The sequence below is a fragment of the Geotrypetes seraphini genome, chromosome 6 (assembly GCF_902459505.1).
Source record: "Geotrypetes seraphini chromosome 6, aGeoSer1.1, whole genome shotgun sequence".
NCBI lineage: Eukaryota > Metazoa > Chordata > Amphibia > Gymnophiona > Dermophiidae > Geotrypetes > Geotrypetes seraphini.
The window spans coordinates 190,202,702-190,225,915 of NC_047089.1; the positions used below are offsets into that span (position 1 = coordinate 190,202,702).

General features: G+C 43.1%; 1 protein-coding gene across 4 annotated transcripts in view; it reads right to left on the bottom strand.

Annotated features, from left to right (window-relative positions):
• Positions 1-14,510: 14,510 nt before the first annotated feature.
• Positions 14,511-23,214, bottom strand: part of LOC117362823 (tetraspanin-15-like) — a 297,713-nt gene continuing 289,009 nt past the window's right edge. For all 4 annotated transcript variants that reach the window (XM_033949841.1, XM_033949840.1, XM_033949842.1 and 1 more), the window contains one exon: positions 14,511-16,830. In XM_033949841.1, the coding sequence (XP_033805732.1) occupies positions 16,585-16,830 (246 nt within the window). In that variant the 3' untranslated portion in view covers positions 14,511-16,584. The remainder of the gene's footprint in view (positions 16,831-23,214) is intronic.

Consider the following 23,214-nt stretch of genomic DNA (forward strand, 5'->3'; position numbering starts at 1 on the left):
TCACGTAACAATTTATTTTAAATTTATCTCAACCTTCTTGTCCCTACATTTAAATGATATCCTTACCTTTAAATCCTAGAGGAGCTGTGAAGCGAGACCTTGAAGCCACTTTTGCCCTGCACGTCTCCGTTCTAGTCCATTGGCGGCCTGGATCCACAGAAGCCTACAGCCTTTGTTGTATGGCATGAATGGCTGCTGCTGGCTAAAGCCACAATCTCTGTTTCTCTGCATTTATAGTCTAGCTTTGGGGGAATGTCAATTGACTTTTTAGGAGATGCTGCATCATGCACTGGGCCTGGAGTTAATGGAGAAGCATTACTTTCAGATCGGTGGAGGGGAAAAGCAAACCTAAACCATTAGTAACTTTTATCACATGTTGTAGATGGATTTTTGCAGGCTACAATACCTTTTTTTTTTTTTTCCTTTTTATCAAGAATAAGAATTATTATTAGAAGATGCTGTACATGAGGCTTTTAAAAAGACACAAACATCCTATTTGTAGTCTAGCACTGTGCAGTCACTTAAAACAGCATTGAAAATACCAAAAATGGCTGTGTGTCATTTCTAATCTGAAATAATAAAAAAAACCCTCACATTTCTGCATTATAAATTGCAGAAACACCCCCCCACAACAAAAATAAAAAAGTAGCCCTGAAACCCAATCTGTGACAATGCCTGTGGATAATTCTTCTGTTATACAATAAGATGTCAGAGCTCACAGAGATTCTTACTGTCTCCAGGCCCAGAACTCTGTGCCATAAAATGCTGCAGACACATTTTAAACTCTGAGTACAATTTCAGCATTTTAATTCAAAACTAAAAACATATTAAATTGAATGCTGAAGACTCTGCTTTCTATGGGAAGATTAGGTTCTTACCTTGATAATCTTTCCAGTATAAAGGAACATGAGTCTTGACCAGTGGGTTATGCACCTCTACCCACCAGTTTTTGCAGAAGGAATCATCTACAGCTTTTCAGCTCCACCTCCTTGTGTCAGTGGATAGTGCTCATCTCAGTTTGTACCAAAGTAGTTGATTACTCCTAAAAGAGGAGAAATAACAAGGAGGGCAAGGGGAACTCCCTGACCAAGGGCCAGATTCACTAAACGCACAGATCATGTCCCGATCATGTTCTGAAAAGTTTGCAATCGTTCACTGACCCCGACCCGATTCACTAACCTTGTGCCCAATCATTCTCCCACCCGATCCGAACTGCCCATGCAAATGAGGGGGAAATGGCATACTAAGTAGGAAGTCATCGATTCACTAAACAGAAGCAGAAACACCGATTGGGTTTACTGATCCAAAATTAAGCGACTGCTGAGGACCAGTTGCTTACTGTCCTTTCCGACTCTCCTGCTCTCTGCTGCCCTGAAATCCCAGTATCAAAGTTACAAAACAGCCCTCAAAATAAAAAAATAAAACTGTACATTACTCCCCATATATTATGCAAAAAGCGCTGTGCCATGTGAGCCCGTGGTTTTAACCCACGTGTTAAAAGCGTGTTCTGTCAAAGAGGCTGGCATCTGGCATCAGTATCACCCAAGAAATGCTGAGAGGCAAGCTCATGGATAGCATCTCCACCCAAAGCCACCAATGAAAGCTTTGACTTGCTTTCACAATCTAGGTCAATAGCATCCAGAGCAAATCTATCTGCAGAGACCAGCGGGATAACAGTGCATTCTGAAGAGCAACAGTAGAAGGTACCACTTCTGTGGTCGCTACCAATGACTCCAGTACCTGCAGGTAGTGCCAAGCCATAGGAGCTGGCATTGTCAGGAAGTCCAAAATCTGGGCTCTTAGTTTCAGTTTGTGTAGTAACTCTGGAAGAAAACCACGGCCTTCTGCTGCATTAAGGAGGATCCCCAAGTACTCCAGAGATTGGGTCAGTTCCTAGCGACTCTTTCAGACATTTATAATCTATCCTAGGTCCTGCAAGACCTGGACAATTTGCGTCACTGTCTTTTGTCCATCAGTTTTTAATGGAGCCCTGATTAACCAATCATCCAGATATGGTGTACATGAATCCCTGCCTTGCACAGGTGCACTGCTGCCATCATCATCACCTTGGTAAAGGTGCGAGGATGCTACCAACCTGAACAGAAGTGCTGAGAATTAAAAATGCTTTTCTAGCACATGGAACCAGAGGAACTTTCTGTGTTATGGAAATATGCGAGTAAGCCGCTGTGAAGTCCAGCACGGCTTGGAATTCCCATGGCACCACCGAGGCAATGCCCAACACACAGTCTCCATCCAGAACCTGGGCACCTCTAGTGATGCACTGACAGTTTTCAGATCCAGAATTGGTCTCCAGCTGCTTGAGTCTTTCTTGGGCACAATAAAGTATATGGAGTATCTGCCTAAGCCTGATTCTGTGTCTGGCATAGGCTTTACAGCTTGAATCCCCAAAAGCCATTTTACTGTTTTTCAGATTTTGACCACCTTTTCTGGTCTTCTGGCTGGAGAATTCACAAAGAAATCCTGAAGTGGATGAGAGAAATCAAGTTTGTAGCCCTCTGTAAAAATGTCCAGCATGCATTGTCTGAATAAATCTTCACCCTGGCCTCTTTGAACGCCGAGAGTCTCCCTTCTATTTGCAGTAGCTCATGCTCTGGTCTGGCATCATTGGGACTTTTTAGGATTGGTTATTAAGTGAAATCTGATATCTGCACTCTTCTGGAGCCCCTGAATCTCTGTCTAGATCCACAAACTGATCTCTGAGCAGAGGAGCCTGCTGATGACTGGTGAGACCATCTGTAGCCATGAAAGGAACCATGATTTAACCCTCTCCTGGAGCACGTGATCTACCGCAGTGATTTAGAATGATGATCTGCCACACTGGCCATAAGGGGGTCCAACCCTTTGGAAAATAGAATTTGTCCATTGAAAATAAGCCTGCTCAAAGTAGCTTTAGAGGCAGAATCTCCTGCCCATTGTCTGATCCAGAACTTTATGCAAGTGGAAATAGAATAAGCAGGCACTGTGCTCATGACCATGAACATGTCATATAGAGTATCTGCTACATAATCAACCCCTCAAAATACCACTGGGGGGTATGCACTCTCCTCTAAAGCCGGAGCCTGGTGCAGCATTTTATGGCAGGCACACACCACAAAGGAAGCCTCTGCCGTCGCTCTCAGACCCAAAGTTAAAGCTTCAAACTGTTGTTTGAGGATTAAGTCCATCCTACGAACCTGTGTATCCTTTAGAATTACTTCCCCTTCACTAGAAAGTGACGTACGATTCGTAACTTGTGCTACCAGCGAATCTACTCTTGGAGGTACAAAACTGATGAAACTCAGAAGCCATCGGGTAACAGTTTGTTCTGGATCTGGCAAACCTCAAGGGGCCCTCTGGCAGCTCCTACTGCTCCATCAGCATCATGGTGATCTCTGGATGCAAAGGAAAAAATGTGGACTGGGTCTTAGAACTGCTCATAAGAGAGATTTGAGACATGGAAGCCTGAGGCAGTTTCAAATTTAGCTCCCTCAGAGATACTATAATGACTTTCATTAAGTCCAATGGTTTAAACAGTCTGCACACCTTTGGGTCCTCTTCCTGATCCAGGGCTGCCAAAGACTCTTGACTGGTAGGGTTCTCTTGTGATCTAGAAACCTCTAAACCTGAAGATTCAGTTTGCAGGAACAAAGCTGATCCCCAGTTATCCCAGACTTTTTCTGACTGGATCTCTGATTCCTGTGGAGTACCTTTCCACAATGGACCAGTGATCTGTAAGGGAACCCCCCCCCCCCCCCTGAACATTCAATGGCATATGACCCTGAATATTTCATATAAGTTTCAAACAGTACACTCACACAATCAGTGTCAAATTCCTAAACTGGAACTCCTAAGGATCTCCACAGATACATTCCTTGTCTCCTCATGGGTTCTGAGGTGTCCGCACATTTGCATTTTTCTCATAACACCAAGTCATAATTTGAGAGCTCTAGGAGGGATTTTTAACTCATTTGAGCTTCCTGTGACTCTGAGACCCTGGAGGGACCACAGGGGGCCAAGACCAATTCTCCTATCTCCCCCCACATGCGCTGAAGTCTATGGCACATGAGCGCTCCTCAGCCAGACATCCAGCACAAAACTGGCATTATACAGGTGTAGAAAGGCCTGGAGAGCCCATAAAAATTGATTATTAGTAAAATCAAAGTGTTATGAGGCAGATAGAGGCTTCTGAAATAAAAACAGGACATCAAAGATGGCCACCATGATCATATTTTGGCACAAAAAATGGCCTGGGAGACCCAGATAAAAGTTTCAAAAACTCAGAAAAGGTTTTTTGGGAGGTGGGGGATCCTACAGGAAGCCCCAGAGACCCTTAAAACATCTGTTTATAAACTACCCTAAAGTCTCCCATAGACTGCACTTGCAGAACTGTCTGTGCCATACCTACATCAGCTCATACTGCAGCTGGACAAAAGAGGATAGTTCTACCTTGGACAAGCACAAAATCCTCCAGAATCTTGTCTCTTTGGGCTGCCTTTTAGATGGTTGCAAGCTCTCAGAACCTATTGACATCACTAGCTCCTTATGCGTCTTCGGGGGGGGGGGAGGGGGGAGAGAAGCATCTGGCATTCACTATAGTCCTCTGGACCAACATGGTGCTATTCAGCCTGTGTTGAAGTGCCTGATAAATCAGGGGTAAGCTGAGGTCCCAGGGGATCACACCCCATGTTATCCTAAGTGTTAGTGCAGGCTGGCTAGGTAGGTAATCTGTGAAAAGGTTGACCCCCCAGCAACAGCCCTATGAACTAGAGCAGGGGTACAGGGGTAGGGAACTCCGGTCCTCGAGAGCCGTATTACAGTCGGGTTTTCAGGATTTCCCCAATGAATATGCATTGAAAGCAGTACATGCAAATAGATCTCACGCATATTCATTGGGGAAATCCTGAAAACCCGACTGGAATATGGCTCTCGAGGACCGGAGTTCCCTACCCCTGAACTAGAGGCTGCATCTTCTCCCAGGCAGAGCTGTCCCAGCAATCCTGGTAACTTCTGGGGCACTGGGAAGCCTTGCACTTCCCCAAAAATAATAAATCAATTACAAAGCAGAAGAAAAGTGGTTACCATGGTAGCAGAAACACACTTCAAAAATTCCCCCAGAACGATATAGAAACAGTGGATTGTTCTGTGGTAGTGCTGCAGGAATGGGAATCTTTCTGGCAACATTTCCATAGTCAGTCTCTCTCTCCTTACATCCCTCCTTCCCGCCCTCCTACCTTCCCTGCTGGCAGTGCTTTGCCTTGGACGCTGGCACTGCTGACTGTTTCAGATTTCTTCTCTATAGCTGTCTCAACTACACGAGAACAGGAATTCCTTTTCTTCAGCCTTCTTTGAGACTTCATCTTCTGCCATGAATGGAAGGGGTAGAGAAAGAAGGCACATGCTGAATGGAAGGGATAAAGAAAAAAGATACATGCTGGATGGGGGGAAGAGGATAGAGTTAGTGAGATACTGGAAGGGGGTGAGGGACAAAGGTGGCAATTTATAGGTAGACACAGTGAAAAGAGGGGAATTGAGGACTGGATAGTAAGATAGAATTTAATCAAGATAGAGGTAGAAAATAAACTGAAGAAAACTGAAAGGAAAAGGAGGAGAGAAAAACAACAGTAAAAACTGGCAAGAGAGTTCAGAGAAAATGAGGATAGCAGAAAACAGAGACTGGGACTACAATTGGGAAAAAAAATAAAAAGCAAAGGTAGTAAAATAATTTTATTCTCATTTATGATAAAAAAAATAGTGTGGTAGCTGTGTTTAATAAATGTTAGAAAATAGAAATGAGGTGTTATCTTTTTATTGGATTAATTTTAATACTTTTCTGACTAACTTTCAGAGACCAGGTCAGAACAGGATACCATAACAGCAGTATATTGAACTGAACTGTGATCGCCCCCCCTGAACTGCCGCAACCCATGGCAGGAGAGATGCCCAATTTTTCCTGCTGCGATCGCGATCCACTCCACCCCCGAACCAATACCGACAGGAGGGAGCTCAACCCCTCCTGCCGAGGCACGAGCCCCACGACCCCAGGCCCACAGGAGGGGCCTAAGGCAACTGGGCGGGGCCTTAGGCACCAGACCCATTCAGAGGATGGCAGGCCTGCTGGGCGGACAGGCTTGGGACCCGTCCGTCCATCCAACTTACCGTAAGTCAGGGGTGTGTGTGGGGGGTGGGGTGGTGGATCAGGGTCACGGGGTTCAGGGGGTGATTGGGGGGCCGATCAGGGGTTCAGGGGGCATTTGTGGGGGGAATGCACCATGGGCAGGAGGGCCTGGGCTCCCTCCTGCCTGTATTTTAGAGGGGTGGGGGGCTATGGGCAGGAGGGGTTGCGCTCCCTCCTGCCAATATTTTAGGGGGAGTGAGAGGTCGCCATGGCACGAAGGGTTGGGCTCCCTCCTGCCTGTATTTTAGGGGGGGTGGAGGGGTCGCTGTGGGCAGGAGAGATTGGGCTCCCTCCTGCCCATATTTTAAGGGGGATGGGGGGTTGTGGAGCTCGCGCCTCTGCAGGAGGGATTGGGCTCCCTTCTGCTGGTATTGTTTAGAGGCAGGGGAAAGGCCTAAGCTGGTTTTAGATACGTCTAAAACCAGCTTTGATTATCGATACTTGGACAATCTGGGTTTTTGATCGTCCAAGTACCGATTTAGGCCACTTTTTGGACGTTTATTTTATTTTTTTTATTATGAGCCCCAAAGTGTTTTTCAAAGTACTTAAGTAAAAGTAAAAATAAATGTGCATTTTATACTTGTGTTCTTCACTTTTACTTAAGTAAATTTTTAAAGTGAAAATAGAAAAGTTCTTGCCTAATATACTTTTTGAGTAAAAAGTAAAAGTTCCTCAAGTACAACGAATGCAGCCATTGTTAACGTTTTTATCCAAAGAACTTTACTGCTGTACAATGTAATCTACTTTGCTTTTCATAAAACTAAATTTTTGAACAGGATTGTCACCCATGTTTGTGCTTGTGAGTCATTAATCCACCACAGCTAAAAAGGTTTAACAACTGCACTAGCAGAAAGTAGATTAGTCTGATTTTTTTTTTTTTTTTAAAAAGTTCCTTCAAATCAGGCCAGGTTGCAGTATAATTGATATCTTCTGACTGGGTCTGCAGGTTTTGATCAAGGGAAGCTCTGAAACACTTGACTTTCATTTAACAAAGAGTACTTTATCATCATTATTGCCATTATCATCTGCATCAGAAGTAGTTCTGTCTAATTCATCACTTGCATCTTCATATTTATCTTTGTTATCACTGACAAGCTGTCCAATTACAGAGAAGGATTTCACAAAGTTGGAATCATTGTCTGTTGTTCTAACAATTTTCATTTGATGGCAAAGTCTGTTTGAATACCTTCACGAACTGATGCAAGAAAGTCAAATGTGTGGGAAGCTTTCAGTCTTAAGGCCAGACAAGCAGACTTCTTCTCTCAAGGGGATAGGGGATGGGAATTTATATACCACCTTTCTATGGTAACAATCAAAGTGGTTTACATATTTATACAGAGGTACTCATCACCATAATGCAAAATTTCCTATGAGATGACAAACAGTCTGTTGTGGTAGACGGTGGCAAGTCAAATGTGTGCAAGACAAAAGCGCGCGGACAATTGCGCGAAGATAACTGAGCGCAAGACAACTGAGACATATCTCTATTCACCATGAATTGGAACAGACTTCAGCTTCATCACCACTTTAAAGTAGCATAGTAACATAGTAAATGATGGCAGATACAGCAGTCCATCCAGCATGCCCAACTTCATCTAATATAATAAAATGATAGGCCGCGCATGCGCAGTCAAAAATCGTGTTCCCTGATCCCGTCGCGGAAACACGAGTGCGCATGCGTGGGTTTTACGTCACCTGCTCTCCACCTCGCGCCGCCAACGATCTCTGTTCCTCTTGCACCATGGCACGCCACGCATGTCCGCTGCCGACTTCGAGCTCCTGAGGGCCGGCGCCGTGAGCCGCCCGGCCGGTGCCGAGGCCCCGCCTCCTGCTCTGCACCACAATCGAGAGAGGAGCTGCGGCGGCGGCTTTCAACTAAAAAAAAAATATATACAACTGCAGGTCGCCGCTCTCACCCAGCTCTCAGGGTGCGGCTGAGCGCTGGTGGCCGGCGAACCCTAATTGCAGCGGCGACTTTCAACTACAAAAAAAAAAAAAAAACAGCTGAAGATAGCAGCTCTCACAGGAAAATGGACAGGGGAAGAAATTCTGCTGCAGCTGCTGTACAGAGAAGTGGGGAGGGAGGAAAATGCTGCACAGGGAAGTAGGGAGGGGGGAAATGCTGATTCACAAGGAAATGGAGGTGGAGGGAATGCTGATAGTAGCAGGTAAGGAGTGCTGCTGGACAGGGGGAGCAGGGAAGAGGGTCAGGGGAGAAAAGAAGGAGTGCTGCTGGACAGGGAGAGCAAGGAAGAGGAACAGGGGAGCAGGGAAGAGAAACAGGGGAGCAGGTAAGAAGTGCTGCTGGACAGGGGGAGCAGGGAAGAGTGACTGGGGAGCAGGGAAGAAGTGCTGCTGGACAGGGGGAGCAGGTAAGGAGTGTTGTTGGACAGGGGGAGGTAAAAGGAAGGGAGAAGGCCTACTGCTGGACAGGTGGAACAGGCAAGGGGTGATGGTTGACAGCCGAGGAAAGAGAGAGAAAGAAAGCGGCCAAGGGGAGAGAGAGAGAAAAAAAGAATGAAAGACAGACATACATATATTCTAGCACCCGTTAATGTAACGGGCTTAAAGACTAGTAAACAAAGTAATAATGATATGGGAATTCAAATATCTTTAATATTCTAACCTAGCAATACATTGCAAATATAGTAGAATCTCAGTTAACTGGCTATTGGTTAACCAGCACTCTCACCCAATCGACAAAAAAAACCCCACAAAACGACAGTGGGAAAAAAAATGTCCCCCAAAGTATCAGTGGCAGCTGTCCTGAGCCGCAAACCCCCCTTCCCTCCCTCAAGCCCCGAAGAACTAGAAGAGTGGCAGTCCTAAGCCATGAACCCCACCTCCCTCTTGACCCAAAGCATCAGCGTGGCAGTGTTCTGAGCCACAAATCTCCCTTCCCTCAAGCCCCCAAGCCCCGAAGCAGCAGAGATATGAACCCCCCTCCTTTCCTCTCCGAAGCACCAGTGTGGCAGCGGTTTTGAGCCACAAAGCCCTCCTCCCTCAAGCCCCGAAGTGGCAGAAGTTGGCAGCGGTCCTGATCCGCGAACCCCTTTGCTTGCTCCCTCCATCCCCCGAAAGCTCAGCAGGAGGTAGCCTCAAAACAGGCTGCTTGTGGCCAGCCCCATGCAGGGCCTTTCCTCTAATGCATTGGCATCAGCTAGGGATGGCCATGAGCAGCCTGTTTTGAGGATGTCACCTGCAGACTGGCTGCACTTCAGGTAAGGAAGGGAGGGAGCAAGGGGGTTCATTCATGGCTCAGGACTGCCGCCTGCTTCTGCCACTTTGGGGCTTGAGGGAGGGAAGGAGGAGGGCTTTGCAGCTCAGGACTGCTGAAGCGCTGATGCTTTGGGGCATGGGGAGGATTGAGATCTGTGTTCTAACACAGCACTCTCAATCAACTGGGAAAACAGTTATCTAGTATCCACCAATCCTCGTGAGTGCCAGATAACTGAGATTCTACTGTACATTACTTCTTAGAGGTTAGATTTTGACCAATATTCCATCCATGGAAAAACATCAACACATTTCTACTCTCTCTCAATGTCCTTTCCACCCTCACCATACAACATCCACTAAAACTCCATGCCCAGAAAGCAAAACAATATGCCCCACAAGGTCAAGAGCACAAGGCCACCACTGCCTCCACCACCAAACTCTACATCCGAACGACCTCAACAACGAGAGTCATTACATCTCCCCAACAGATAGCTAAACCATGAACCCATCCCAAAGTCCCCCACACAACTCTCATGATGACATAGGAAACTTTTCTCAACAGTAGTGCCTACATTCCAATGCAATCTCCATGAAACCAGAAATCAAAGCAGCCTTGAAAGGATGAATCCTGAGCTTGAGTCATGCCATTACTCATGCCATTATGATGTCATCACCTTTCACCCTGAAGAAGTTGTTTGGTGAAACATAGATCTATGTCAGGAGCAAAGATTGCTTTGATTTCCAATTCCATGAAGACCATATCAAAGTGAAGACACCACTATCAAGAAAACCACGGAGATATGCAAAAATCTTCAAGTCAAGCACAGAGCCTGGCCATCTACCAGAAGGACACAGTGACCTTCACCGAAGCCACCCAAATTCAGAGTGTGAAGATGGAACCCCAACTTATCTCTGTTCTGTTTGGCTGGAGATCAAACACAGGCAATTCCACTGTTCTTATAGGCTATATTCACTGAACAGCAAAATTTAAGATGCGATGAGCCACTGTTTGTGTGATGAGATTTGCAAATGCAATATCCTGTTCCCAGTTTTGCTATTTCATTTGGTTTACTGAGGATTTGTCATTTACATCTCCCTTCACTTTTTACTGCAAGTTAAAGCATGTGATGTCCTAGGCAGAACTTGATTTTGAGGTGTGAAACAGGGGGGTTTGCCATTTTACAGAGTCCTCCCAAATATGGGCAAAAGAAAGAGACAAGGGTCTGTGGAATAATGGTGATAGGAAGAGAGATGCCCCTCAAATGAAGGGGATAGGTACCAATTATAGTTTCCGGAAAAAACTACATTTACCACAATAAAGTATAACTGGTCCTGGCACTACATGTTGGTGGTGCATGTGCTGTAGATTTTTTTTCATATCATAGGAGAAATATCTTATGAAAAAACTGGAAACTCGCTGGACTAAGTGTATAGCCCTCGATGGAGACTGCATTGTTTAACTTGCGCTTTTTTTTTTTTTTTTAACAAACTTTTCAAACTACCCTCATGATTACTAAGGGCTCCTTTTACTAAACCACGGAAGAGCTTCTTACCATGGGCTGGCATAGTTAATGCTTCGATGCTCATTCTATTCTTATGAGCACTGGAGCATTTACCTCGCTGGTCCGCGGTAAGAAGCTCTTCCACGGTTTAGTAAAACCCAGCATAAATTAGGATATGCTCTTGCAATACCATTATTTGACCACTAGAGGGAAACACATGCTAGAGAATGACTAAATGCAGTAAGTAGCTTTCAGCAAAATACAACATTATATAAGTTATGAAAATATTTGTTGGCAAAAAACATTTGAACTGTAGAAAATCAGAGTACTCATTCATTTCCAAGATGATCAGAAATCAAAGCCAAAAAAGGAAAACAATAGGACATACCCCCTCCATAAAACATACATATAGAATAAAAAAAAAAAAATCCTAACATATATTAATAATGCATACATACTGTTATAGAAATGGTGGAGATGAGACACATTTGACTCAGATGTGTATGTATGCAACTTTAATCCATGAAAAAGAAACACATGAGACATGATGTAGTAATTTAAGTACTGACGAGACATATGTTTTTATATACCACTCTTCGTTACAACATCAGTGCGGTGTACAAGTTAAAAGGAAAAGAACACCAATATTTATAGGACAGATAATGGAGAAGAAAGAAATACCTTTTAAAAGTATATAAGTCGCAGCATGGTCTGTTGCCAAAAATCAAAAGTATAAAAGAATATAAAAACACTAAAATTAACAGGAAAATGCTAATTCAAATAAGTATGCTTTTAAAGAGGTTCTAAATTTAAGTATGTAGGCTTGCAATGCAATAGATTTTGGTCTGTGTTGTAATGTCTTTGCTACATTAGTATTTTAATTATTGCACCTTATTAAACATAAACATTGAATTTTTGCCACACAGTAACAAATAAGAGGGTGTGAGGTCTGATTTACAAAATCTGGAATTGAATGCTGAATCTGGAATTGAATGCTGGTGCATATTATTGGATGTTGAGGTCATTTTGTTGTCTTGCAATGAAATGCAAAAGAGGTTCTTAACCCAGTCCTTGAGACACACTCAGCTTGTCGGGCTTTCAGGATACCCACAATGACTATGCATGAGGCAAATTGGCATGCACTCCCTTCTTGGCATGCAAATCTATCTCATGCATACTCATTGTGGATATCCTGAAAATCCAACTGGTTGGGTGTGTCCCAAGGACTAAGTTGAGAACCACTGAAATACAGAGGGACAACTAGATGCTATCTCGGAAAACACTGATGTCCCCTTTCAGTTATATTTCTCTTATCTTTTTATACTTCCAGCTCAATCAGAACCAATGCTGGAAGCTGTTACCATTAGATTTCATTCACAATTACATAGACCAGTGTATCGCCAACTGAGTGCCGTGGCACACCAATGTGCCTCCTGAGATTTCTGGTGTGCTGTGACACACTGGCCAGGAGAGTCTCCATGTTGGCTGCCTGCCTACAAGACGTGCGTCTCATGGCGAGAGGCACGTCCTGTAGGAAGTCAGCTGGCTTGGACGACTCTTCTTCTAGCCGGCGTCTCTCTACTTCCTGCACCTCCAGGATCCCTGTAACAGCGAGGTCGCAGCAAGATGGGCCTCCGCGCATACTTGGATGATGACATGATGATGTCATGCATGCATGTGATGTCATTGCGTTGAATTCCAGGTGCCTTCCGGCCAGGGCACTGCATTTAGTGCACTGCCGGCTGGAAAAGTTGCGGGACACTGACATAGACACTTTTTGCATTATGGGATATCCCCACCTCCAACACTGGAAAGTCATGTATCTGCTGCCATTGTCACCCTTGAGCAATGACCATGACAGTCTCCTCTTTCCCACTCTAGGCTATGAAGGCTCTACAGTATCCCCTGACCCAGCTACCCTACAATGTGGAAGATCTGACTCTGGGATCTCATACATGGCAATGCACAGTGCTTGTCATATCAGCCACTGTATCGTGACCCCTTTTTTTCAAGTCATTACAAGGTTCTATGCATTTCATTGAAGTATCTGACCTCCTAAAATGGCTAAAATCACATAAAGTCAAGGAAATCAACAGGAAATAAACTCTGTCAAAGACTTCTATTTCCATTTCAAGGCCATAAATACCTTTCAGGTCATTGCTTTGTACAAAGAAATGAAGAAACTGTAAAACTACAGTGACATACAAAATTTGCAGAAAGCATTTTGTAGTTAAAATAGCGAGAATTTTCAGTTATAAAATAAATTACTGGATTTTCAATTACCAATAAATTTGGTAAACGATTAATTTTCTAAACTGCAAATATGGAGATGCCAATAGTAGCTTACGAAATTCAACATCCCAACTAGCAGCCTGAAAAGAGATCAATTGATGCAAAAACTTCTTATAAATACATCCTCTTACCGATGGAAAAGTACAAATAGAAGTTATCTGTAGAGGGCGATTTGTATTAAAGAAACCAATCAGAAGGCAGAGAATAGTAGTATACGGAAGACAGAGTAATCCTCATAGTTTCACAGTACTCTCCTACACCTCCCATAGGCTTATTACTGTCTTTATATTGGTTCCAGGCTTAAACAGCTTCAATGATCAGCTTGTCAAAAGCCATAGTCATTGCAATTTTCCCTGATTTTTACACCCAATTTTTAATAAATAATATATATATATCCTAGAAGAAAAAGGGATTGAGGGGTATAGATAGGTATAGACCATTGCTCAGGCAATGGGCCTGATGGGCCGCCGCGGGAGCGGACCGCTGGGCAGGATGGACCTATGGTCTGCCTCAGCGGAGGCAACTTCTTATGTTCTTATAAAATGCTATGAAAATCTCAGCACTTGGTTAACTTAAATGGAGACTATTGCATAATTCAGTCCGTTAAATGCAAGAAATTATCTTACAAATGTGCCTTACTCCATTTTAAACTTCTTTATTCACAAATTTTTATAGATCCTCAGAGGGCCACCACGCACTCAAATATATTTCATAGTGCGGGCTTTATGCACCCTTTCGTCACTGGACCTGATTTTTTAGTTAAGTGTAACATTTTAGTGTTATGACTAAAGTATAGGTATTCTTAAAGTACTTAGCTTTTAGTTGACGCTAGTCGGGAGGGTAGAAACATAAATGTCCAACATGTTTCGCCCGTCTGTCTCACAGGGCTTTATCAAGGCTCCCTCTCCCGTTCGGTAACAACTTTCTCCAACCACTGCGTCAAATTAAAATTTCTTGCATTTAGTCATAGTCAATGACGCAGTGGTTGGAGAAAGTTGTTACCGAACGGGAGAGGGAGCCTTGATAAAGCCCTGTGAGACAGACGGGCGAAACATGTTGGACATTTATGTTTCTACCCTCCCGACTAGCGTCAACTAAAAGCTAAGTACTTTAAGAATACCTATACTTTAGTCATAACACTAAAATGTTACACTTAACTAAAAAATCAGGTCCAGTGACGAAAGGGTGCATAAAGCCCGCACTATGAAATATATTTGAGTGCGTGGTGGCCCTCTGAGGATCTATAAAAATTTGTGAATAAAGAAGTTTAAAATGGAGTAAGGCACACTTATAAAATGCTAAGCACGCATGTGCACTCTTAACCCGTGTTCCCTGAGTCCTGATCTGTCGGGATGTGGCCGGCAGAGTGCGCATGCGCGCTAAGGCAGGAGGAGGGCTTCGAGGCGAGGCGGCTGTCGGCGCCTGCAGTCCGCGGCAGCTTGAGGTGCCTGCAGGATGCGCCAGAATGCAGATGCTAAAGGAGGTAAGAGGTGCTTCCCCGTGGCCCTCTTTGGCAACTTCGCAATAGAGGCGATCAAGATAGGCTGCCGGCGTCAGGGTCTTCCCTCTGCAAGACCCACCTATGCCAAAACAGGAAGCTGAAAAAAGAGGCGAGACTCGCAGAGGGAAAGCGCCGATGCCGGCAGCCTGCCTTGATCACCACCACTGCCAAGAGACAACCGTGGTCGGAAGGTGAGCGTTACCGTCTGAAAGGAGAAGTGATGATGCGATCTTGCTTTGGTTTGGGGGAAAGGGTGCGCTTGCTGCCGGGAGAGAGATGTGTCGGGATTGCCATAGCTATGGGAGCAGCAGGGTGAGGGATCAATGCGGGTATTGTGCCGTTGTTGTGAGGAAAGGCTCTGGGGGAGCTTTGGTGGCGAGTCGGACGCCACCTACAGCAGAACATCCTGTTTCCAGGGCCTTCTGAACATTCTGAAGATCAAGGGAGCAGGAGAAGAAGGAGTGACATGCTGTAAATTACATGTGTACTGAATGGACAGACATGCTGGAGATAACCTGGGGTAGGGGGAAGGAAGGAATAAACAAATGATGAATGAATGAATGAATGCTGGACATTCCTAGGAAATAGAAGCTGGAAATAAAATCATGAGCAGGAATGAGCAGGTCAGCAGGATTCCATGGAGAATGACAGAAACTGAGCGGAGGGGGGATTCCCAGGAAGAAGGAAGGGGTACTGCTTTGGGGTGGGGTACAAGAGAAAGGGTAAAAAAGGAAGAGAAGCTGGTTGGGGGTGGAATATAGGGAAAGGAAGAATGGTCTTAGAGGCAAGGGAAGGAAGGATAGATAGGAATGGAGCTGGGACTAAAAGGGTGATAAATGCAGTGGAGGATCTATGAGGGCTAAAAGGGAACAGAAGACTACGGAAATGGTGAAAGGTGAGGTGGTGTGACTGGGATTAGTGGGAGGCAGGGTCCGGGCATGGAAGAAGCAGAGTATGGGTGGGGTCAGGGTATAGGTGGGGCTATTCTAGCACCCGTTACTGTAACACATGTAACGGGCTTAAACACTAGTATATATATATATATATACACACACAGGAATTGAACTAGGGGTTTTTCATAACACAAATCTTTATTTATATATTGCAAAAGCCTTTTGGTTCCCATCCCTACCATTACTACTGAGCTATCAGGCCAGTGCAGATTTTACATTTTTACTAAATATACTTACAGTCTCCTTGATCAAATTATAAAGTTAACACACATATAAAAATGTTAAAGCACCTTATGATGGGCTGAGGATTTTAAAGCTGCTTGGCTTGTAACTGCTCCCCTATCATGTATTCACCATTTATTTGGAGGAGAGCAATGTTGCTTTCTGACAAATCATAATGGCTATGATATTTTTTTTCAACCATTTTACAATTACATGATTTTAATGTACTCGCACTATTCTTGGTACTTTTTTAAATATTACTCTACATAGGTATAAATATTTGTACTTTTTGTTCAGTTTGGATACAGTTCTATAAAAGTTCTGCTTCTTATTTTAAAGGTCATTATCCCTATTTTCTACATGAGGTGGGGGGTAGAGGGGATTTGCTGAAAAGTTGTCAGCCCAACCAACTTCCTCAATTCTGAGGGTTATTTTGCCATTGTAGCTGAAAAGAGTTTTGTCATCTTATTTTGTTAAATGCCAATTTGCAGAAATGAAATTCTGTGTTTTGGCATTGTTTCAGATCATTGATTAAACCATATCCACCTCTTCTTGGTTGGGTTGAGAACCTTTCAGCACTGCCTGGTATGGTATGACTTTGAAAACCTAGTACAAATCTTGATTTCTGAAGTGTCTCTGCTCCAAAAGGTCCACGGCAATCATGTGTGCTGATATATGCACCAGTTTCCAGTGTGTTCAATACTCATTCAAAGAATGTACTTATACTTTGCACTGAGGTTCCAAGTTATTGTCCCCCATGTTGTAAGTATCACCATCTTCATCGGTATTGACTGGGATGTATCCACCCTCCCGGGGCAAACAGAGGCACCAACCAGCACCCCTCAAGTCCAGCTCTTTAAAACGGAAATCCCGAATTTGAAGCAGTCTAAAGTCCACAGTGTCAGACTGGGAGAGTATGTCATCTAGTTTTGTCCAGTAGAACCAGGACAGGAAGAGGCCAACAACCTGTAAGAGAGAGAATAGAGTAATTAAGTACAGGATGCAGAAGGGACACTTGAGGGCAGTATGAATCAACAAATATAGACCGTCCCAATGGACACATAGAGCTCTTTTTACAAAGGTGCGTTAGGGCCTTATGCTAAATTGCCGCGCTAGACTTTAACGCCAGCATTGAGCTGGCGTTAGTTCTAGAAGCGTAGCGCAGGTTTGGCATGCGCTACAATCCTGTGTGCACTAAAAACGCTAGCGCACCTTAGTAAAAGGAGCCCATACTGTTTCTATGGACCAAAGTTCTCCTAAGTAAATGTAGCACATTATAGTATACAATTCGAAAGAGGAGAGTGAGAATTAAATTTCATTGCTGAATTTCTCCTTTATTTTCTATTCTCCTTCCCCATTTTAATATGTGGTCTTAGGAAGAGCTTGTATTTTGTGAATTTGTTTTCTTTAAATTGCTATTCCCTTGTGTGTTAGTAGGTGAAAAACAGGTTCTGTGTTTCTTTAACAAGTGATTTAACTTGTAATAATTTGATAAATTAACCAAAAATAAAATAAAAAAGTTTCATTATATTATCATATCAACTGCTGTATGCTCTGTGAACTATTGCAGCCCTGCTTCTGACAGAGCTGCAAGCTGAATATAGCAGAAAAAAAGGTAATTTTCTGTATCAAGTAGGTGTTGTACAGGCAATTGCTGTTTGTATAGGATTCTGTCCTGATTCAGGAAAGCTCTCTCACATCATCTATTAAAATAAATTACAGAAATATACCACCATGTTTTCACTTATACATAGTTTCGGTAAGAGATATACTGTATTGTCGCTAATAAACACCCACATCCAATAATCACCTACCCCCCCTGCTTAAGAACCCCCAAACACTGGAAAATTTGGTCTTCAGACCAAATCAAGCTTCTTTCAATAATCACCCTTCCCTTGGCATTGCTCCCCTCCACCCTTCCAGCAATGACCAGATCTCTCTTACCTCATCTCAAAGTTGTGGTGCTGGACTTTAAGCATTTGCTCTATTCCCTGAGAATGCATGCATGCTCAAGACCTTAAGGTACAAAATAAGTACTTGTATATATGTAAACCGCTTTGAGTGTGGTTGTATAACTACAAAAACTACAAAAAGTACTTTGAGATGAGGTAGGTGGAGAGCAATACCAATTAGTGCATGGGACAGGATGGAGGAGAGAAATGGTCATTGCAGGGAGGAGGTTTGGAAGCGAGGAATGGTGCTTCCATTAATAGTCCACACTAGACTTCCAAAAACCTAGTGTTTTAAATAATAGTCCAGGCGATTATTAGAGAGAATATGGTATGCAGGTTAGCTAATTCATCAAGACAGTAAACTCTTGAATAATTTTAACAAAGCCTTGAGGAGTAGTGGCTCGTGGCCAGTAGGGGGTAATGTTTATGGGACGGTAATGGAATGGATATGATAGTGCAGTATTTTTGTGGAGTTTTTCTACAAAAGTGCCTGTTTTTCGTATGATTCTGGGTACTTCTAGTTAGATACAAGCATATGTGTTAGTTAAGGCCACACCCAATGGAAGCGTACGAAAAACTGGTGAATAAAAATCTAAATATAAATGTAGTTAAAGCCAGAAAAACACACTACATATTAATATAAGGGAAAGAATGGTGTTCTTTTTATGCACTTTGATGCTAGGCTAGATCATGGAGGAAATCATAAGGGTTACATGGAATCCATCTTGGTTCTCTGTCTTTATCTATATCTTCTCAGTTTTGGAATCCATTTTGTGGTCAGTTTATCCAAGTCTTTGTTCTCAGCATCGTGGTGTTAATTAATACCACATGTGCTTTTGGTTAGGAACATAACGTGTCCCAAACTAAGATATAACAGGAATTAAATAAGAACATAAGTAGTTATGAATGTATGGAATGCTTGGGCCCAAGCAAGTGCTGGAGTAAATTGTATGACTGTGCATTGAACAAAAGAATGGGTTTTGAAAAGTATATATATATATATTTGCAACCTAAAGAAATTCAAAGGGCACAACATCTGGAAGTAATTAAGTCAGAGACTCCTGCTCTAACATAGAAAGGCTTTTGTGTGAAGCTGTCAGCTCACTCCTCCAGGCTAAGGCTTCTGTGTGCAGATCCATAAACTGTCAGTTTAGCTTTTTTCCTCTAAGGCTGAGAACTTTTCAGCATGTTTTTAACAAATAATTTCTCTTAATATACTTTTGTGAAAATTATGATTTATATTCAGAAACGACTATAAGCAAACAAATGTACTTTTCTGAAACTTTTGTCTTTGTCTAACTTTTAAGACCACCCATGTTATTTTATTGGTTGTCAACCTGATGATGTCACAATAAGCCAAAAGTATATAATAGCGGGTCATGAGATATTAAGGTGAGCTCGTTATTAGAAGGCCAGCATTTGGCAACTATAACGATCTCCCATTAGCGCAACTGTTAATGCAAGCAATTATGCTTTGCTGTATTCTTTTGATCTCATAATAGAAAAATAGAAACAATACCTCAATAAATCTTAATTATAATTTTTAAAATCTTGCGCTGGTGTCATTTTGCATGTTTTATTATTTTTCAAACCTTGAGCTTCATGAGAGCGTCAAAATTCCTATGCTCAGCCTTCAAACATTTTTTACATTATCACAATAACAACATCTATCAACTATAAATTTCTCATCTGCTTGTGTAACAGGATTTCCAGTGCAACAGGTGAATCATTCTAGACATGTGGGTCATCTCCCAATGGCTGTAAACCATCTGTAGAAGGAATCCACTTCAGATTTTTTCTGTGTCCCTCCTCTACTTCACTGGGAGCTCTACTGTAGTTTTTCCCTTTTGCTGTGAGCCTGAAGGAGTGTACAGCCATGGTCACAGGGAGTTCTGCTCTATGTTTTCCCTCCCTGACCCATGAAAGGTCAGATCGCAGCTCATCAGAGAGAGTCATTCTGGTGGCTCCAGACTGGCCTTGCAGACTATGGTATGTAGATCTGTTGCATCTTCACATGGGTTGTGGCCTTCGGTTGTGTGCTTTTTCAGACCTTCTCCATCAGGGTCCATACTGCATGGAGGATCCGGATCGCTTTGCTCTAACAGCATGGCTATTGAGCGCAAAGCGTCAGAGCGCACAGGATATTCTGATGTAGTCTGCCTACGCTAAGGCGTGGAAGTCTTTTCAACATTGGTGCAACCAGGAAAGTGTGGAGCCATATTCTGCTCTAGTTTCAGTGGTGCTAGCCTTTCTTCAAGCAGGCCTTGTAAGGGCCTCACCGTGGCTTCCCTTCAGGTCCAAGTTGCTGGGCTCTTTTGTTTCACCCTGATGTGGTCAGATTCTGTACAGGTGCTCTTCACCTCTGACCACCAATCAAACCACCATTCCTTTCTGTCTAGTCTCACCAAAGCTCCATTTGAGCCTCTGAAAGACATTTCCCTCTTGGACTGGATGTTAGGCATTTTTTTCTGGTCGTCATTATTTCAGCATGATGTGTGTCGGGGCTCCAGGCTCTATCTTGTAGAAAGCCTTTCCTAAGGATCTCAGAGACCATGATCTCTCTCCACACGTTTCCTTTATTTCTACTAGTTCTAAGCGGCAGGACCACATTTTGAAGAAGTGGATGTGCATAGAGTTCTTCTGTGTTAGCTAGATGTCATGAATGAGTTTTGCCTCTGACCATCTATTTGTGCTGACTCATTCTTCTAAGTGGGGCGCTTCTGGTTCCAAGGCCACTATTTCCAGATGGATCAGTAAGGCCATTTTGTCAGTCTACCTTCTTTACAGTAAACAGTCTCCTGTTTCTGTTAAGGTGCATTCTATCAAGAGTATGGCTTCCTTGTTGGCCAAGGCTAGGGCGATCTCCCCTGAGATTTGTAGAGCAGCTACTTGGTCCACTCTACACAAGTTTGCCAAATTTTACAGAGTGGATGTGGCAACAAGACAGGACTCTACTTTGGGTTATCGGTCTTGTGGGTCGGTGCAGTCATCCCGCCCTAGGAGTTTGGGACTGCTTTTGTACGTCCCACGTCTAGAATGACTCACCTATTGCATTGGAAAAAGAGATTATGTCCTTACCTTGATAATATATTTTCCAGTAGATAGGCGAGTCATTCTAGACTTTCGCCCTGTCCTTCCTTTGCCTGCCTACTGTCTCATTCTGTTTGTGCTTCTCCAAGTTTGATTCTTGGTTGCCAGCCAGCCTTTGGGACTTGACATATACTGTATATATGCTCAGCTTTCATACAGGGGTTGTTCCTGAGCTCCTTTGATGCTTCTGTTTGCTGTTTTAATATTTGATGTTCTCAGATCACTTTATTTAAGCAGAACAGTTGATACTTGGGGAAGTTACCATTGTTGTCCCTACTGTTAATGGAGCTATTTATGCTTGGGTACTAACTACAGGTGGCAGTAGAGCTGTCAATGAAGTAGAGAAGGGACAAAGAAAAAAATCCAGAATGGATTTCTTCTGTAGATGGCTCATGGCCATTGGGAGATGACCCACATGTCTAGAATGACTCTCCTATCTACTGGAAAGGATATTATCAAGGTAAGGACACAATCTCTTTTCAACAAAGTTAAGTGTTATTAGGATCTATAAGAACAGTGGCTTCCACTTAACAAGAGAGATGTCACAGAACATAATGTAGAAAAAAACCTGTTATATAATCTGGATTGCCAATATGTAAATGGAACAATCTGGGAAAGAGACACCCATACCAGAACCTGTAATATCAAGACAACAACACCAGATAAAGTTAATCTTCTCTCCAAACCATATGCCATAATCATATGCCTACATGAACATAAAGCAAGCTATCTGTGTCATGAATCCTAATGAAAAATGAGGTGTTGAAAAGTTCTCAGTCCAACCAACTTCCTAAATTCTAAGTGTTATTTTGCCACTGTAGCTGAATTGTTTATTTTATTTTGCAAAGTGCCAAATTTGCAGAATCTTAAAGCTATGTTTTGACATCATTTCAGATCATTGATTGAACCATGTCAACGAAAAGTGTGGAATTTTTCAAATATGGAATACCAAGCCGTCATTAATTTCCTATTCCTGCAGAAGAAAACTCTAAAGAAATCCATGAATATATGATGCAAACATTGAGTGACAAATGCCCATCATATTCCACAGTGAAGTGGTGTGCAAACATTCAGCATGGAGATTTTGAGACAGAAGATGCAGAAAGTCTGGGAGGCCTCAAATGATGTCAGCTCCTGAAATTGTTGACCATGTCCATGACCTGATTTTGGAAGATTAGCATATATTAGCTTAAACAATTGCTGAGACACTACAGATATCCAAGGAACATGCTGAGTGTAAAATCCATGAGCAGCCTGGGTATGCAGAAGTTGTCAGACAAGTTGGTGCTCAAATGTTTGAATCTTGATGAGAAACGATATCTAGTGGGCACTTCCAAATTGATTTTGCAGCATTTTCTGCGAATTGGTGGCAACTTTTTGGAACGACTAGTTACTATTATTGAAACTATGGTTACAGCACTATGATCATAAGAACATAAGCAATGCCTCTGCTGGGTCAGACCTGAGGTCCATCGGGCCCAGCAGTCCGCTCACGCGGCGGCCCAACAGGTCCAGGACCTGTGCAGTAATCCTCTATCTATACCCCTCTATCCCTTTTCCAGCAAGAAATTGTCCAATCCTTTCTTGAACCCCAGTACTGTACTCTGCACTATTACACTCTCTGGAAGCATTCCAGGTGTCCACGTTGGGTAAAGAAGAACTTCCTAGCACAAATCAACAATCCATGCAATGGTGGCACTCAGGTTCTCCAAGGCCAAGCAAATTCAAGATCCAAAAGTCAGCAGGAAAGGTCACAGTGTTTTGGGATTAGGAATATGTTGTAATGACTGACTATCTTCCAAGGAGCCAAACAGTTAATATAGAATACTACTGTAACTTGCTGTGCCGATTAAAGGAGGCACTGAAAGAAAAAGGAGAGGGAAGCTGCAGAAAGGAGCTCTCTTTCTGCAAGACAATGCGCCTGCTCACAAGGCTGTTGAAACAATGGATGTTTTGACACAGTTAGGTTTCCAGAGCATCCACCCTACTTACCAGATCCCACTCCATCTATTTTCTGGTATCAAACCTTAAAAAGAGTTTGAAAGAGTGACACTTTTCAAGCGATTCGGAGGTGACTGTAGCAGCAGAGCAGTATTTCAGTGACCTGACATCAGAGTATTTTTGAAATACAAGATGTGCCAAGTGTGCTGAACTTAGGGGTGAATATGTGGAATTACTTGTATGTTTCATGGCTTCATGTCATTCCATTCTTGGCTGGGCTGAGAACTTTTCAGCAACCCCTCGTAATGTAATCCTTGGATATGGCCAGGCTCTTCTAAATTGTAAATCACATTGAATTCCTTCTAGG